This window comes from Ochotona princeps, chromosome 3 (assembly GCF_030435755.1).
Source record: "Ochotona princeps isolate mOchPri1 chromosome 3, mOchPri1.hap1, whole genome shotgun sequence".
Taxonomy (NCBI): domain Eukaryota; kingdom Metazoa; phylum Chordata; class Mammalia; order Lagomorpha; family Ochotonidae; genus Ochotona; species Ochotona princeps.
Window position 1 is genome coordinate 102561410 of NC_080834.1, and position 18189 is coordinate 102579598.

General features: G+C 45.5%; 1 protein-coding gene across 1 annotated transcript; it reads left to right on the forward strand.

Annotated features, from left to right (window-relative positions):
* Positions 1 to 1360: 1360 nt before the first annotated feature.
* On the forward strand, positions 1361 to 15658 carry LOC131479869 (nmrA-like family domain-containing protein 1). Its single transcript, XM_058661352.1, has 5 exons — positions 1361 to 1410; positions 4104 to 4342; positions 5507 to 5756; positions 9049 to 9239; positions 15479 to 15658. The coding sequence occupies exons 1-5, from the start codon at positions 1371 to 1373 to the stop codon at positions 15656 to 15658; spliced, it is 900 nt and encodes a 299-aa protein (XP_058517335.1). The 5' UTR covers positions 1361 to 1370.
* The last annotated feature ends 2531 nt before the right edge of the window (positions 15659 to 18189 follow it).

An 18189-nucleotide genomic window follows, 5' to 3' on the forward strand; every position in this document is an offset into this window, starting at 1 on the left:
CAACAGTTAGGAGCATTTGAAGATTGAACCAGGAGATGGGAGCTCCTTCTCTCTCTCTCTCTCTCTCTCTCTCTCTCTCTCTCTCTCTCTCCATCTTCCTGTCTCTCTCCTTCTTCATCTCTCCCTCTCTTTCTCTCTCAACTTCCCTTCTGCTCAACTTAGAAAAAGAATTTTAACGTGACAGACACAAACAATTTATGTAAAATGATGCTTGTCACATGCCATTTAGAATAATGAAAAATCAAGAAACCACATGTCCAGAAATACGGGAATGGCAAACTGTGGTACCTGTTCTCCAAATATATTACATGTTTACTAAAATGAATGTATTTTATTTTTTCTGTATTACTTCAGATATTTTACAACAGAAACTTGAAGTGCAATGAATGGTCCCTGTTTCAAAAATCAAATAAAATTATTGTTTCTGAAGAATTGTACAAAAGAATGAACAACCCATTGCTAAAATGACAGGACCAAGTTAACACCTATTTATATTAACGCTAAATGTACATGGCTTAAACTCATCGATCAAACATTGTAGATTAGTAGACTGAGTCAAAATATAAAACCCATCTATCTGTTGCCTACAGGGGACATATCTTACCAACCAAGATCAGTGGAAGTTGTATCTCATGGATTTTGATATTTTTGCTTTTATTTTCATTTCTTCAACACATTTTTTCTCATATTAAATTCTGTACTGACTTGTAGGTCATACAGTAACATAATTTTCTTTCAGAAGGTTCTTGATTTTCATTTCTTCAGTGACACATTAGTTGCTCAGTAGCATTTAACTTCCGTTGTAAATTTCTACTTTTCTTCCTGTTGTTGATTTGTTTTGTGGCTTTTCATTGAAGCGGATGTATAGTAACTGTGTAATGGAGACTATCACATGCGGATGTGAGGATAAAATGGAGTATGCATCTCTACTTCCAGATCAAAGATGGACTTCCAATGAAACTGCTAAATTTATCTTGACAACAGGATGCTGTATTCTCCCATTTTCATCTCCACAATGATGGACTTAATGACTGTTTATGAAGAATTACACTATTGTAATAATATAGGCAAAATCAGTGCAGGGAAGAGGAGTTCAGGCAGGGGACCAGGGAAATCCAAGAGCCTATGGAACTGTATCATAAAATAATAAAAATAAAAATGAAAAACAGGAAAGAAAACATTATCATAAAAAAAAACTGTGGAGTCATAATGACTAACCAATAACAAGGTAATTTACAGATAAGGACAGTATTAGGCGTGTGGTTATCAGAGGTGCTTTTTAATTCTCGTGCAAGGAACAAAGCTGCATTGCAGCTGCTGTTGCTGTGATGAGGAGAGCTCTCCAACAACTCCTTTCTTTGTCTGGGAGCATGGCCAGCAAGAAAGTGATTGCCGTGTTTGGTGCAATAGGTAGGGAAATCTTACTATGTATGCCCACTTCGTTCACCCTCCTGACTCAGTATTTTTAACTTCAGAGTTTGCAAGTGTGGCTTGACCAAAACCCCTTGATGGAATTGGGCAACACTCCTGGATGCTTGAGTCATTGATGCCAAGAGGGGCAGGGTGATTTCACTCCATTTCTCAGAAATCATCTCAGTGGGTCAAGCACCACATCTCTCTCTCTCACTAAAAGTGGCTGACTTGTGGATTAATTTAGTAGTTTTCCTAAGATTTGTGGAGACTTTAGTCCAAGTAGCTTCATGTTTTCCTGTATTTTTTTATTTGAAAGGCAGATTTACTACGGGAGGAGGAGAGACAGAGAGAGAATGTTCCATCTGCTGCTCGTTTGCTCACCAAATGGCTGCAACGGCTCCAACGGAACCAATCCAAAGCCAGTTTCCAGGAGTTGCATCTGAGTGTCTGACAGAAGTAGAGGGTCCAAGTCCTTGGGTGATCTTTTGCTGCTTTCCCAAGCACATCAGCAGTCAGCTGGATCTGAACTTGGGCATCCAGGGCTCAAACTGCTGCCCATATGGGATGCCAGCACCACAGGTGATTTTTAAGGCCACTGTCCTGGCACCTTTATTCATGTATTTTTGTTGATTGATTGATTGATTGATTTTTGCTGATTTAGATTTTGTTTTCACCTTGGTATCTTCAAAGTGTTCACATACTCACTAGTACGATTCTGCTTTCTTCCTGGCTCTCTTGCAGGAATTTAAAAATATCTTATTATGTTCTAATTTTCAAGGCAAAGAGACAGCGAGATAGAGATTTCCCACTTGCTAGTTTACTGCCCACGTGCCCACAATGGTCAGTGCTCTTCCAGATCAAAGCCAGGGGTTGAGAATTCGATCTGGGTTTCCCTTGTGACTGCCTGGGACCCAAGCACTTGAGTCACCACACTGTCTCCCAGGGTGCGCATTAGCAGGAAGTTGGAATCAGGCGAATTTAGGCATTTTGTTGTGGCATGTGGGATATGGGCATCTCATGTGGCCACTCAACCAATAAACCCAAGACATGCACCAAAGTAGGTTTTGTGCATTTTTTTTCTCTGCTTTACTCTTAGACCTGTTCAAGCTTCTTTTGGTTCTGATTCTTTGAAGAGTGATGAGTCACAGTATTGGGAGAATCCATCTTGGCATGCACAGCAGTGCACTGTGAAGGAGGATATAGTCTGCGACACATCCTCTTTCTGCAGTGTTCACTTCACCTGCAGGCCTTGATGACCACACAGCCCAGCAACTCTTACTCTTTGCTGTGGGTCCTTGTTATTTGCTTTTTCTTTTCATATTGGACCCAGCAGGATTGTCCACCTCTAAAGCCTGCAATTAAGGCCACAGAGGTTTCAGTGTTTCCACTCCACTCACTTGTTTATTCGTCCAGGCGATAGGAGGCATTGAGAACCTGCACTGTGCCAGGTAGTAGTATGAGTCATAGCTGGGAAATGAGCATGAACAGTGTCTGTTCTTATCCAGTGCCTTACTAAGCAGGAGTGGCGGTGCAAAAAAAAAAAAAAAAAGTGGTCACAACAGTAACAGTCCTTCTCTCCCCAATTCATATGTTGAAGTCCTAGCTCTCAGCGCATCAAAATGGGACTACTTCTGGAGACAGCATTTTAAAGGGGACAATCATGTTAAATGGGACCATTAGGGTGGACACTAATGCAATCTGTCTGGAGTCCTCGGGAGAAGAGGGTATTTGGCCTTGGGGAATACATGTGTCCACTAGCAGGAAGCTGGGGTTAGGAGCCAGAACTGGAAGTTGAATCCAGGTACTCTAATGTGGGACATTGGTGCCCTAACTGGAATCTTGACCAATAATCCAAACTCTCACCCCATCCCACATTCCTGTGCCCCGAGAGTTAGCAATCTATCATCCTTAGTGTTCTGAAATTTTGTAATGATGACCTAGATGTAGAACTGTATCTATTTGTCACTGAGTCAGGCACTCAATGACCCCTGCACAGCACACTCAGAAATAATCACTTTTTTGAGCCTTTCTACCTCCATTAGAATTCCCCTGTCTTCATCTGCTCATTATTTTCTCTCTCCCACTTTCCATTTCTTTGTGTTTTTCCTCTAATATTGGAAAATTTCTTGTTTATGTTGTGAAGTTATTTCTGCTAAAATATTTATCAGTTTTGAAAATGTTTTCTTGTTTTCTTCTTGGGAGAAGAAAAAGTTTGAGTTTACAGTGTGGAGGTTACCCACCAGCTTGCACCTCCTGGAGCCTGGACACAGCAGATGCATAGGCACAATCACAGCATGAAACACGAAGCTGAGTGAGAACAGCGAGGCCAAATCTGAACTCAAAAAGTCAATGCTCAAAACTCCAAATCTATGCCCTCCCCCTGAATTAAAGGCTTCCTGGCTGATCCACACCCTAACACTACAAATAGAGGATATCTATATGCTTAATCCACCAAACTATAGCATTCAGAATTTGGAGTTCACACATGTGCATGAGACAAAGCTATTCAACCCATAGCTTGAGCAGTGATATGTCTAAAAGGGCTGTGAGCTACCTGAAGAACCAGGAAGCACCTCCTGAAGGAGATGCCACGCCATGTCAGCTGTGAATCAGGGGCCTTGCTGACAAATGTGCCTTAGCGAACATTCCTCTTGATCCTTCCCAAGTTTCTTTTCTTCCTCACTCTACAGGTGCTCAGGGGGGCTCTGTGGCCAGGGCCCTTTTGGATGCCAAACATTTTGCAGTAAGGGCACTGACCAGAGATGTGACTAAACCCAGTGCCCTGGCACTCAAGGACCTTGGTGCTGAGGTGGTGAAATGTGATCTGGATGACGAAGCATCTGTAGTGGCAACTTTAAAAGGTGTCTATGGAGCCTTCCTGGTGACCAACTTTTGGGAATATCTCAACCAAGAGAGGGAAGTGCGTCAGGTGAGTAGCTGTCAGTGTCCTCCTGCCCCTTTGAGCCTGCTATGCCTGGAATGTGTTCCCTAGGTGTTCAGGTGCTCAAGTTCATCCCCACAGTGAGATGTAAAGATGGTGGAAGCTTAGTCTAGCTCTGGTGATGGTAGTGGAGCTTTGAGAGGTGAGGAAGGTTAGGAAAGGCATGAGGATGGAGTCTCTGTCATGGACTCCTGATGCTTGGTAGGAATCAGAAACCCTAGAGGAGACTCCCACGTGTTCCCTGTTGTTGCTGTGTGATATTCTGCACTCCGGGACTCTGCCGGCAGAAAGGTGGTACCAGATGCAGGCTCTTGAGCATCCAGGATTAGGAGTTCATTAAGCCTCTTTTCCTTATGAAGGTTCCCCACTTTCAGTTATTTCATCTTAATAACCAAATAAACTCTACAGTGCCCACTCCTGTTGCCATCTCTAGTAACTCTGTCCTCCCTGGAAAGGGATATGTCCCCAGTCTGGGCAAAAATGGGAAGGTCACTGCATAGTATCACTGTGCTACTTATGAAATGTGTATATTTTGGGCATTTGTTCAAAGTCCACTTGATTGTGAGAACAATGCTACGTGGCACATATGAAATCTCAAAAACTAGTGTATGTGATTCTTTCATGGTGCCATTCATGAGAATGTCATTCTTCCCATTTAATTATAGAAGGGAGGGGCCACATGGATACCACACAAATGGAGGTTACTCTAGCATGAAAGAGGGAGAATGGAATGAAATGCCAACTCCAAATTTCAGACAGAGAAACTGGAGATCAATCAGTAACAAGTATTTAGAAATTAACAAGTGAAAAAACCCACAATGATGAATTACGGAGAAAATCAAAGTATGTATAGAGTCAATGTAAGCCTATGACAGCAGGGTCCAGCTTCAGCTGTGTTTGAGCAAAGACTATTAACCTAACCCCAAGCTACCCCATAGGAAGGAAGAGAATGGGGAACTGTTGCTGTGTGTGTGATGATGGATGGTGGGTGTGGCCTCTTAGAACATAACCTGAAGTATTCTGATACCACATGTGCTTCCTCTCCATGTAGATGCAGATGATATGAAAAGGAGAAAGCAGGGCTCAGCCCCTGCCTTCTGCTCTGTACACAAAGAAAGGGTCCCACGTTAAGAGTTCACTTTGGTCTCCCAGGGGAAGCTGATGGCAGATGTTGCCAAGCGCCTCGGTCTGAAACACGTGGTGTTCAGCAGCCTGGAGTACGTGCATAAACTAACTGGGGGCAAATTGACCGTGCCGCACTTCGATAGCAAAGGAGAGGTGGAGGAGTACTTCTGGTCCATTGGTGTCCCCATGACCAGCGTCCGTGTGCCACCTTATTTTGAGAACTTTCTCGATGTGTGGAAACCTGTGAAGGCCTCTGATGGAGATTACTACACCTTGAGTAAGTGGAAGGTTGCAGGGAACGTCAACCAGAAACCTTTTGCCTGCCTCTCAACTCTCTTCCTCCTCCCTTGTTCTCTGCCTCCCTCCGCCCCAGCTCTGCGGGAAGCACTAGGAGGATTTGCTAATTGCTCAGGTGCCCTTGCAGGTGGTTACACTATCAAGGATTGGAGAACTTCTTTGTGACCTAAAGCACAAGAATTTCGCATCCAGGCATTCACACGTCGATCTTGTGCAAACCGTTATCCAGGAGTCAGTTTCAATTATGCTTGGATAAGATGACCTCTAGGGCCTTCTCCACTTGACCAACTTGGGCAGCAAGGGAGGAAAGCTTTCTCCTTCTGACCTGGGTCCCTTTTCACAGTCAGAGCCCAAGGGGCGGGGCTCCACCCTCACATTGCTTGTTGCTGTCGGTAAAGGCTGAGGCCCAGGAAAGCATAGTTTGAACAAATTCACTTACCCGAGGGAGCATTTTGTTTGGCCATAGTCAGAGGTGGCCTCTTTGAAGGTCAGGGATGTGAGAATGTCAAGTGCACCAATTCAATTGTTCCTTGACACATGATGAAAATCATCAGGAGTACTGGTAGTGGCCGTCACGGTGACCTGGGATACAGCAAGACGTGTCTGCCACGTACCACAAGCAGCTCAAAGGCTGTGACAACAGTTGACTGGCATGTGCACACAAGTTGGCTCTTGTCACCTGCTCCTCATCGTCTTCTCCTAGCAGATTTCAGCACTCACTTCACCTGGTATTTCCCATGTCCAAAACCAGGACATTGTAATCCACAGATAAGCCTGCCTCTGGGTGAAAGGCTGATGTCTTAATTCTCTCCTGATGCCTCATTCCTTGGGGCTCCCCAATTCTGAAAAACACAATCTCAGATATCCCTGAGCCTCAGGATCCATTCTGGAAATAGCAGACACTTATTAAGAAACCCTGGTTGCCTGCCATGGTGTGCATATTCCCATTAAGTAGATGAGGAGACGTAAGTATGGCAGTAGCAGGATTTGAAACCAGAAGCCCACATCTTTACACCTTTCTCATAGCTACTTTTAAGCTCTGCCCAACACCCTTGCCCCACAAACATAACAGAATTCAGCATCAGAAAAGACTTGGAGTTCTCCCAAACTGAAAACTGATTTTCACATATGAAGATATCATTGCAGTTTAACTGGAGGAATGAGCATACATTGCCGCAAAGAACTGGAGGCAGGAAGGTGAGTTTACCAAGAGACACCGATATACGAAGCCTGACGCAGCAATGGGCTGAGACTTTGATCCTTGCCCTGGACTGTTGCTTGCTAGTCCTGGATTTGCAGAGCTAGAATCAGTCTACATTGGTTTCTAGTTTCAGGACTAGGAATTTACAAGAGTCTGTTAGGCAGTATAGTAAAGGTACAAGTTTTGAAGTGATAGACAACAGTTTGAATTGTCTTCTGCTGCTTGCTGATCAATTAACCATGAACAATAATCCTTATATTTCAGTGTTTTTTCTAGGATTAACCAGCGTATCTGTTACTCTCTCTCCTCTTATTTTCAAGATTTATTTATTTTTATCTGAAAGGCAGATTTACAGAGAGGAGAGACAAAGAGTGAGAGAAAGACATCTTCATTCTACTGGTTCACTCCCCAAATGGCCGCAACAGACAGAACTGAGCCGATCTGAAGCCAGAATCCAGGAACTTCTTCCAGGTTTCCTATGTGGGTTCAGCAGCCCAAGGAATTAGACCACCCTCTGCTGCCTTCCCAGGCCATTAGCAGGTGCTGAATCACAAGTAGAGCAGATGGAACCAGAAACAGTGCCCATATGGATTGCCAGTGCCACTGCAGATCATTAGCCCACTAACCACTCATTTGCTGGCCCCTCATTTGCTGATCTTTCAACACATATTTGAGGGTCCACGTGTTTCCATCACCAATTAGAAAATCAGGAACAGGGGCCTGGGACAATGGCCCAGAGACCCAATTCTCACCTTGTCTGCTCCAGGATCCCATATGGGTGCCAGTTCATGCTCCACTCTGCATCCAGCTCCCTACCTGTGGCCTGGGGAAGCAGTAAAGAATGACCCAAAGCTTTGGAACCCTGCACCTGAGGAGGATCCTAAGAGGATCCTGCACCCAGAGAAAGATCCTGACTCCTGGTTTTAGATTGGCTCAGCTCTGGTCATTGTGGCCACTGGGGGAATGAACCAGTGGACGAACGATCTTTCTCTGTATCTTCTTCATTTTATAAATCTGCCTTTCTAATACAAATAAAATAAATTTAATAACAGAAAATCAGTAATAACTAAAACAGACACAACACCTCGAAGCTCATATTCTAGTAGAAAGATAGGCAACAAACAAAAACCATGATAGATAAATACTCTATGATATGCAATAAGGTGACAAGTGCTACAGAAGATGTAGGGTAGAATAAGGGGTGGTGAAATGTTTGATTTATTTAAAACATGTATTTGTTTATTTGAAAAGCAGAGTTTGAGAGAGAGAGAGAGAGAGAGAGAGAGAGAGAGAGAGAGAGAGAGAGAGAGAGGATATCTTTCATGCAATGGTCCCCCAGATGACTGCTATAGCCAGAAATGGACAGCTGGAAGCCAGGAGCCAATAAGTCCATGGGAGTCTCCCACATGGGTCTCAGGCTCCCAAGTCTTTGGACCAACCTCAGCTGTTTCCCAGCAGCATCAGCAGGAAGCTGGTTCATAAGTGGAAAAACTGGAAGTTGAACCAGTGCCCACATGGGATGTGGAGAGAATGTAAGTATGACCATATTGGTCTCTTCAAGGAACTGCCATTCATAGTTCTGACGGAGGCAGCAGGGAGCCTTGTGGATACTCGGGGAAGAGCTTTTCAGGCAGAGGGAGCTGCTTGTGTGGCTAAACAGAATGAGGGCAGGAAGGCTGGTAGGGGTGAAGTCAGAGGTAACTGAGGGTCCACTTGAGTTAGTCTTGCAAATCACTGATTTTTCCCCACAGGGACACAGAGCTATGAAGGGCTTCAGGCAGAAATGACATGAGCTGACAAGATCACTCTGACTTCTCTATTGGCAAGAGGCAGTAGTCACATTCAGGCAGACATATTCAGCAGGGATGTCTAAGCTGATGCTACAAGGAGTCCCAGTGCGCACACAGAAGCTTGTGTAGCTGAGAGGGGCAGATGCGATGGCTGTGTGGAGCTGTACCCACTGAGATTTTCCTCACTGCATCCCACGTTCCATTTACATGGTTGCTTCCTTCTGGCTGCAGAGGTGATGTAATTAACTGTTTCATCTTGTTTCTTTGTTTTTTCAAACTAGAGCTGCCCATGGGGGATGCACCGTTGGATAGCATCTCCTTTGTGGATGCTGGAATCATCATGTCTGACATGTTTAATTCTCCAGAGGAGTTCATAGGCAAGGCTGTGGGCCTCAGTGCAGAAGCACTAACAATGCAGCAATATGCTGACATTTTGGCTAAGAATTTGGGGAAAGATATCCGAGATTCAAAGGTGAGTTCTCAGAAGGCATTGCATGATCCTGGGGAACCCTGTGTGCTAACATTCCTGCCAACTTAGAAGTTCCTGTAGGGCTTTGGGTGTGTGGAGGCAGGGTTGAGCATAGCCTGTCCGAAGACACTGAGGAGGACTGTAATTCCACAAGTCTGTCTGTGTTGGTTGATGTGGTTGAAGCTCTAGCATGGAGCTTTATTCCTTTGGCTTAAGGCTGATCAGCGCATTAAAGGAAAGTTACACTTCGGTGGAACGAACCTAGGATCTGAAGAGTGAGCTCTAGTTTCTTCCTCCTGCACCATCCCAATCCCTCTCCTGAGCTCTCACTGTTGGTCACTGCAGCCAGCAGGACCGGCTGACCCGGGCAAGGCACCTGGCCTCTCTGAGCCTCAGCTTCTTTATTTGCAGAGTGGGGAGAATCATGCGTGCTTGCAGAAGACAGGAGCCTATTGAGGGCTTGCCATGATGCTTGGCACATGGTAGGTGTATGTCATGTAGTTGTTATATACCTAGGGCTACTTTCTTTTTTATATACATTTTATTATTCTTATTATTTTACAGTACAGTTTCATATTCCCTTCTGCCCTCCCCAGTTCCCTCCCCCCCAGTTCCTCTATATCATTAATAACATATAGTTCTTCATACTCAGTCATATGTCCATCATTGTGGGCCTGGACGATGGCAGAGAGTCCAGAATCCTATTGTCAAGATATAGTAAACAGTTTCATTGTAAGTCCATCTTTGTCTGGAAACAGAAATGCATACCACACTACATCCTCACATCTGAATGTTAGTCTCCATTTCACAGCTACCGTACATCCCCTTAAATGAAAAGTCATGATTCAAAATCAACAATAGAAAGAAAAGAGGAAATTTACAATGCCACAAAGTTAAATGACATGTTGCTCGATATGACAGTCTCCATTACACAACTACTGTACATCCCCTTAAATGAAAAGTCATGATACAAAATCAACAAATAGAAATTTACAATGCCTGAAGTTAAATGATATGTTACTAGATATGACAGTCTCCATTACACAGCTACTATACATCCCCTTAAATGAAGAGCCACAAAACAAAATCAACATCTGGGAGAAAAAAGAAATTAACAACATGAAGAAGTTAAATAACATGCTATTAAATGACTAATGTGTAGCTGAAGAAATGAAAATCAAGAACCTTGTTGAAGAAAATGATGCTACCGTAAGATATACGAGTCATTGAATGATTTAATCAGAAGGAAGTGTTTTGAAGAGATGAAACTGACTGAGAATAACAAAACCCATGTGATATAGTTTCCGCTAATCTTTGTTGAAGTGTTCTCCTCCTGACAATAAGCAGATGGGTTTTGTTTTTTAATCAAGTGTACTACTCTATGATGTTTGGTTGAGCTTAAGCCATTTACATTCAGAGTTTAATATACATGGATGTTATGTTGGTCCTGTCATTTTAGCAATGGGTTGTTCATTGGTTTAGTCTTCTGTTGTCATTTGTCTGGGATGTTCTTCCCGTTTGCCTTTGGTTTTGGTAGGTGCTATTCCTCTTCTCTGCCAAGAGAACATCTTGAAGTATCATTTGTAGGGCAGGTTTGGAAGAGGCAAATTCTTTTAGCTTTTCTTTACTGTTGAAGAATTTTATTTCATTTTCAAAGACAAAAGAAAGCTTTGCTGGATATGTTATCCTGGGCCGACAATTTTTTTCTTGTAGAATCTGGAATATGTCACTCCATTCTCTTCTTGCCTGTAGAGTTTTCTGTGAGAGATCTCCTGTAAGCTTAATTGGCTTTCCTTTATGTCAATTGATTTTTTTCTTTTTTTTTTAAGATTTATTCATTTTATTACAGTCAGATATACACAGAAGAGGAGAGACAGAGAGGAAGATCTTCCGTCCGATGATCCACTCCCCAAGTGAGCCACAACGGGCCGATGCGCGCCGATCCGAAGCCGGGAACCTGGAACCTCTTCCAGGTCTCCCACGCGGGTGCATGGTCCCAATGCATTGGGCCGTCCTCAACTGCTTTCCCAGGCCACAAGCAGGGAACTGGATGGGAAGTGGAGCTGCTGGGATTAGAACCGGCGCCCATATGGGACCCCAGGTCTTTCAAGGCGAGGAGTCCAGCCACTAGGCCACGCAACCGGGCCCGTCAATTGATTTTTTTCATGTGCACATTTAAGGATCTTTTCCTTATGTTCAATTGAAGAGAGCATGATGATCATATGTCATGGTGAAGATTGTTTTTGGTCAAGCCTGTTGGGAGTTCTGTGCCCCTCCTGGAACTTGTTTCCCAATTCTTCCTCTAGATTAGGGAAATTTTCCTTTATTATTTCATTAAATACATTTGCAAACTCAGCTTCTCTTTCTGCACCTTCTGGGACTCCCATAATTCTTCGATTGGACCTCTTAATAGTGTCTTTCAATTCTTGAATACTTTTTTTTGGCTTGATCCAGCTCTGCTTCCAGCTTTTTGTTTGTTTCACCCTGGTGACAGGAAATACCTTCCAATTCTGAGATTCTTTCTTCTGCTTTCTTCATTCTGTTTTGGAGACTCTCCACTGTACTCTTAATTTGCTCTACTGTGTTCTTAATTTCTGATATACCAGCCTTGATTTGCTTTATTGCTTCCTTAAATTCTTTGAACTCTTGCATGAGCTTCTCATTGTTGATCAGAATCTTTAAAATGAGTCTTATGGATTCAGTGTGCCCCATTTTCTCGATGTCTTCCTCAGTTAACTCTGAGATTTTGCTCCCTTCCAGGAGAGTTTTCAGCAATATTCATTGTGCCTTTGTCTCTTCTTTTGCACTTGATCATTGTACTTCTGGTTAGCAGAGTCTTCTCCTTGGGGTAGGTTTCTAAGCTGTGTCACCCACAGGTCTACAATGCGATTTTACTTATTGCGGTTGGTACACAATTTTTCTTGCAGCCACTTGTGCCACAACCTCCAGCGAGTTCCAGGTCTGGGTTCTTACGTTAGATTTCCAGTGTGGTCTCCACAGCCCCAGCTCTTGGCTCACCACTCTCTACCTCTTGTGATACCGTGGTGAGGCTGCACCGTTGTCTCTGCAACCTTTCTCCCACTTCCGGTTGGAGCAGGTCCCAGGATTAGAGAGACACCGGGTGTCCTATATAATTAGGTTGTTGGTGGTGCTGATCTTGTGGGAACCTGTTGGACATTAGGTCTGGGTGCCACACGGACCTATTTTGACCGGTACAATGCCACGGTCAGTATTATTTTCCTGCGGGACCAGTGCAATCACAGACCTCAGCAAGTTCTCACGAGATCAGCACATGCACAGTTCACAGTTGTCCCCTGCAGTCCCAAAGCTGTTGCCACAGTGCCCAAAATGGCGCCTGATGTACAACCACTAAGGTTCTTGATTTGCTGGCTGTCAGATCCGAGGGCTATCCCAGACCTGCCCTGGGTGGAACCTGTAGAGTGCCACGTCGTTGCAGTTTACGGAGACAGAAATGAGCTCACTCCCAGCTCAGCGCATGCTCAGTCCTCTCCCTCGCCCTTTCCTCCTTATGCAAAATGGCGCCCAATTCAGCTCTAGGGGGCTGACTGGGCTGTGAAATCCACTCTGTTCTCATACTGCCCGTCTGAGATCTGCTGCTCTGTCTTTGCTCCTGGTCAAATCAAACGGACCAGCAGAATGGACAGTTCTTTGTCTGGGTTCACCACTCGAGCTCCCAGTGAAAGTCCCTTCCCACCTGGTTGCTGGTGGAGTTCTGGCTGCTGTGGAGTTCAGATCGCCGTGCTGGAGTATCAGTCTCTGCAACACCACACTGTTGTGTCCACTGCTTTCCTGTGTCGGTCAGTCTCCAGGTACCCCTCTGCTATTGTTCTTTCCTTTCCTATTTCCTGAAATATGTCCTCTCTGCTTCATCCTGATTAAATGTTTTTCTGTCTGTATAAACGTGTCCTTACCCTATTCCGCCATCTTGATTCTCCCCTAGGGCTACTTTCAAGAAGAATTTTGGCAGGACAGGGGTGACAACCAAGGCTTCCATAACTGGCTGTCGGAAGATACAGGAGCTGCTGCCATTGGGATGTGGTTTGTTTGCCCCAGCTCTTCAGGAGCTACAGATCTGAGCCCCAAGGTGGCAGTGTTGAGAGGCAGTAGGGCTTTGGAAAGTGGGGCATCCTGGGAGTCGCTCAGCTCCTTGGACACTGCCCTCAGAAGGGACTGAGATTGGTCTTGTGGGACAGTTTCCACCAGAGGGATTGTTACACAAGTGCAGAACTGGCCCCTCCCTCACTCTGGGTCCTGACTCACCGTGTGGTCCTTCTCCCAGTTGCTCCCACCACAGGGCGTCCTTTGCCAGAGCAAAGCTGGTGTTGGCATTATGCCTTTGACCTCTGGAACTGTGGTAGCCCTGGTCTGGCTGGATTCTGTTTTCATCACGAGTGAACCAGAGGCAGCGGGCAAAGAGACACTTAGATATGTAGCATATGTTTGGTTTAATTCTTGAAAGTAGAGCCAAAGACCAAGAGTTCCTATCCACTGGTCTACTCTCCAATTGCTTGCAACAGCTGGGGCTGAACCCAAGAGCCAGGAAAATGATCTGTGTCTCCCACATGGCTTTTGGACGCCTAGTTACTTAAGCCATTGCCTCTACCTTCCAGGGTGGTTTGGGTTAGCAGGAAGCTGGAATCAGGGGCCACAATGGGAACCAAACCCACGTATTCTGATGTGGGATACAGGTGTCTCAGTCACTCTGTGTGGCATCTTGACAACTTCCTGAACCTCTCCTCTCCTTGGTTTTTTCAGGAAGCGCGTTCAGAACATGTCATTTAGACCTGTTAAGTAGGATTGTTGGGAGTATGACATGAGATACATGTGGCAGACGCATAGCACTATGTCTGTCACCCAGTGGGTCCTCAATAACTGATCATGCAGAAATAGCCTAGACTAGAGCGTGGCTATGGCAGACTCTGTATAGAAAGGTGAGAACAATACTAGCCATTTCCCATGCAGACCCCCTTTCACGAGGCCTCAACAGAGCTGTGTGGTGGTGACAGAGACCTGCTGGCCCACTAGCCTGCGTTATTGGTATCCAGACCTGTAAGAACAATGCTGCCAGCAGCTACCCACGAGTAAGATAGAAGGATGTTTCTTGTTTGGATTGCTGAGGATTAGGGAGTCATCTAGGTTCCCAATTCAGAATTGTAAAGAGCCTAAGAGGTCATTTTTCTAGGAAATGACTGTAGGTGTAAGTTCAGTGGCAAAATGACCTCTCGGTATCTCACTCAGTCACAGAGCATTGGTGGAGAAAATAAGTTGCTTCCTGAGGCAAAGAAGGTAACCACCCATGTTGGAGATGGCTCTAGAGGGTCTCAAAGATCCCTAGTGCTGGGATGTCAATTGACTTCCAAGGACCTCTCCTAGGGCACTAGCCCCCAGGGTGGAGATGAAGGAGAGGGGTAGGAAACCATGTGGGGCTGTGCTATGGGGTGTGCTATGGGGACTTCGTGTTAATGTTCAGAAGCTGGGGATGGCTTGCTTTGAGTGGTTCACAACCTCCTAAGGATCTCCCAGCCACCCCAGCTGTTCTTGGGACATCAAGGCATTTCACAATGCAGCTGAAGCTGCCACAGCATCCAAGGTTCTAGGGCCTTGCAGATTTAAAGTTGCACACAATGTACATGCTGATATTAGGAACAAGGTTGAGCAAAATTCCAGCGGGGAAGAGCAGTTGCTATGCTAATTCTGGGGAGGACGCAGCTGGCCACAAGGTGGCGCTCTGTGACTCGCAGTCTGACCTCCTCCACCTCCCAGGGCCTCCATTTCTGCCTCAGGGAAGGCAGGGCCAGAACACAAGGCCATCAGGAACTCTGGTCTAGCTGAGAGGATGTGTCTGACCCTGGCAGAGCATGGCTCTCACAGTGAGACTCGACAGCACGCGTTCTCTGTGCTGAAAATGTGCAGCTCAGAAATTCCCTGCTTTCTTGAAATATCCAAGTTACCAGAGCTATCAAAGCAACTGAGACCCTCAAACTTGATCTCCATGCTTCCCCCACAGAGCCTTCTATTGACAAACTCACTAAGTTTCTAACTTCTTAACTGCCAAAATTAAATGTGTATGGAAGAGTCAGTTAGGTGCCGCAAGTTTTTCTGAGAAAAAAGAACTTTGGCTTTTGGCGTTCGGCGTGAGAGTTGTAGACTTGTGCAGGAATGGCTTGTCAGAACTATTTTGAATGTGGATTCTAACATTTCCTGCTGTTTGCTCTGAACACATCACCCCAGAGGCTTTTGAGAAGCTAAACATCCCTGGAGCAAAGGGATTAGCCAACATGTGTCGTTTCTTGCAAAAGAGGCCAGACCGAAATATTGAGCTTACTCGCCGACTATACCCTAAAGTCAAAAGCTTCCAACAGTTTGTCTCCGAGAACCTGGAAGCCTTCAAAAACATCTAGAAAACCAGATGTTCACATTGGGGCTCCCCACCTGTTATGCGTTCTCTCATCCTGTTCCTCTCCACCTTGACACAGCATTGAGGTTAGAATGCCACCATTTGCCACATCCAAGAAATCCCTGGATCCTCCCCCCGCCACCCCATTTGGTAGGACAGTGATTTGACTCAAATATCTTTTTAGCCAGTGATAAGGATGGCTCATCTGTTAGACACAAGAAGCCACAAGATGATGTCATCGTTTGTAGCTCGCTCTCTCTCTCTCCAGCCCAGTGACCCATCCCTCTCCAAGGCTCTGGCTAGAGAGTGCTGGAGCTGCTTCCTAATACAACATGAGGCCACTCAGCTTCTCCTGTGGGAGTCAGCTCAAGCCCTGTGAGCCCCTTTTCTCATCTCCATTGTAAAATCCTCAGTGAACTTGTCGTTTGGCTCTTAAAAAATAAATATTGCTGTGGAGATTGTTGTTTGGTGTTCAATGAACAAACACGAAGGTTTAGAATTTCCCAAGTCCAGGTTTTGCTGCAAAGATTAGAAACGTGTTCTGTGATTCAGTCAGTCAACCATCTATGCAGTCATTCAGTACTTAGGGATCCATGCATCTGTCCCACAGTCCTTTGCTTCAGCACCAGCCCTGGGACGACGTTTGTGGTTCTCCCTGCCTCCGGTGTGCTTTCTCACTGGATCCTCAGCTCTCCAGAGGTGCCCTGGTTCCTTCACGGTGTATGTAGCATCAGGGAAGAGAAGCCATGGAACCGTTTGGTTCCAGGTGAAGCCAGAAGAATCTGCAGGGAGTGAAGGCCAGGAAGCTGGAGCCAAACCTTGGGAAGAACATGGAAGTGGAAACAGGAATGCCTGAGGGTCCCTCATGGACCGCTGTGTGTCTCTGGCCTGGCATTTCCCACACCAAATTATAATTTATACTCACTAGTGTTCAATTGATTGTAAGCAGCTTGCACTTCTCTTTATCCCCAATGCCTGCTACATAATAGATGATGAATAATCACAGAGCTTAAGGGAGTAGGCAAGACTGAATGAGCATGTAAGCAAAGAGAAACTGGGGCTACTTGCAGCACTGGAACCCAAATGGGCTCCTGTTTGAGTCCCAGGTGGGCACTTTGGACCAAGCTCCCTGCTAATGCACCCGAGAGAGCAGCACAGGGTTGTCCAAGCCCTTGGGTCCCTGCACACATGGACCTAGAAGAAGTTCCAGACTTCTGGCTTCAGCCTAACTTAGCCCCCACCATTTTGGCAGTTTGGGGAGTGAATCAGGGGATGGAAACTCTCTCTCTCTTTCTGTGTGTGTGTGTGTGTATCTCCCATCCTCTCTCTCTCTAATCTGCCTTTCAAATAAAGACGTCAATGTGTCCGAAAGGATAGAGGAACCTATGCTCTAAATCTGTATGATGAAAAAACGAGATCATACGGCAAAACACACAGGTGCATAATGTTGGATGTGCCAGAACCAGCAGTGGATATTTATGAGTCAGATTATCTCCTGCTGGACAAGGAAGGAAGTCCAACTGTCACGAGACAGTCTATGGGTGTTGCTGGGAATAAAGGGCAGATTCCTGGTGGGAGGGATTCTGATGGGGTGCCAGGGACCAGCCTTTGTAGGTATCCTCTTTAGTAAAGAATACTGACATGGGCCCAGTGCGGTAACCTAGTAGTTAAAGTCCTCTGCTTGCATGCACCAGGATCCCATACGGGTGTGGGTTCATATCCCAGCTGCTCCACTTGCTTTCCAGCTCCCCGCTTGTGGCCTTGGAAAGCAGTGGAGAACGGCCCAAAGCCTTGGGACCTGCACCACAGAGAAGACCAGGAATAAGCTCCTGTTCCTGGCTTTGGATTGGTGCAGCCCTGGCCATTTGCAGCCACTTGGGGAGTGAACCAGCAAATGGAAGATCTTTCTCTCTGGCTCTTCTCTCTGTAAATCTGACTTTCTAATAAAAATAAATAAGATCTTTTTAAAAAAAGAATATTGACATTATTGCAGGCAAATTGCTGTGTGTAGGGGGAGGGAATTCCAATTGAAGTGCATTTGAGGCACACTGTCCTCCTGCGAGGGCAGAGTTCTTTAGCTGTAAATCAACTGGCAACTTCAGCGCTCTGCCCGGGAAGTGAGCCTGAGGAAATTTCTAAAAAGGGAAAAGAAAAAGAAAAACAAAACTCAGAGCTAAAAATAGGTGGCTTATTACTCATCTGGGTGGGCCAGGCAGGAAAGGGTGGTTGCTAATCCCTAAATAAACCTCCCGCTGCCCCCACTGCAGAGTGGCAAAGACCCACTGGTTCATCTGCTGGGATGGCTGCTTGCTTCTCTGCTGGGGAACAAGGCTGGAGGGAGCAGCCATGGGCCACCTTTGACCATTGTTCTTCTCCGCTGGGGGACAAGGCTGGAGGGAGCAGCCACGGGCCACCTTTGACCATTGTTCCTGGAAAGCAAGAAAAGTCTCTTCTGGATTTAAAAACCAAACTCTACAGCAGCTGAATTGAAAAGAGCATGCATTTCAGGGGCTTCATCACTGAGAGGAAAGAAGA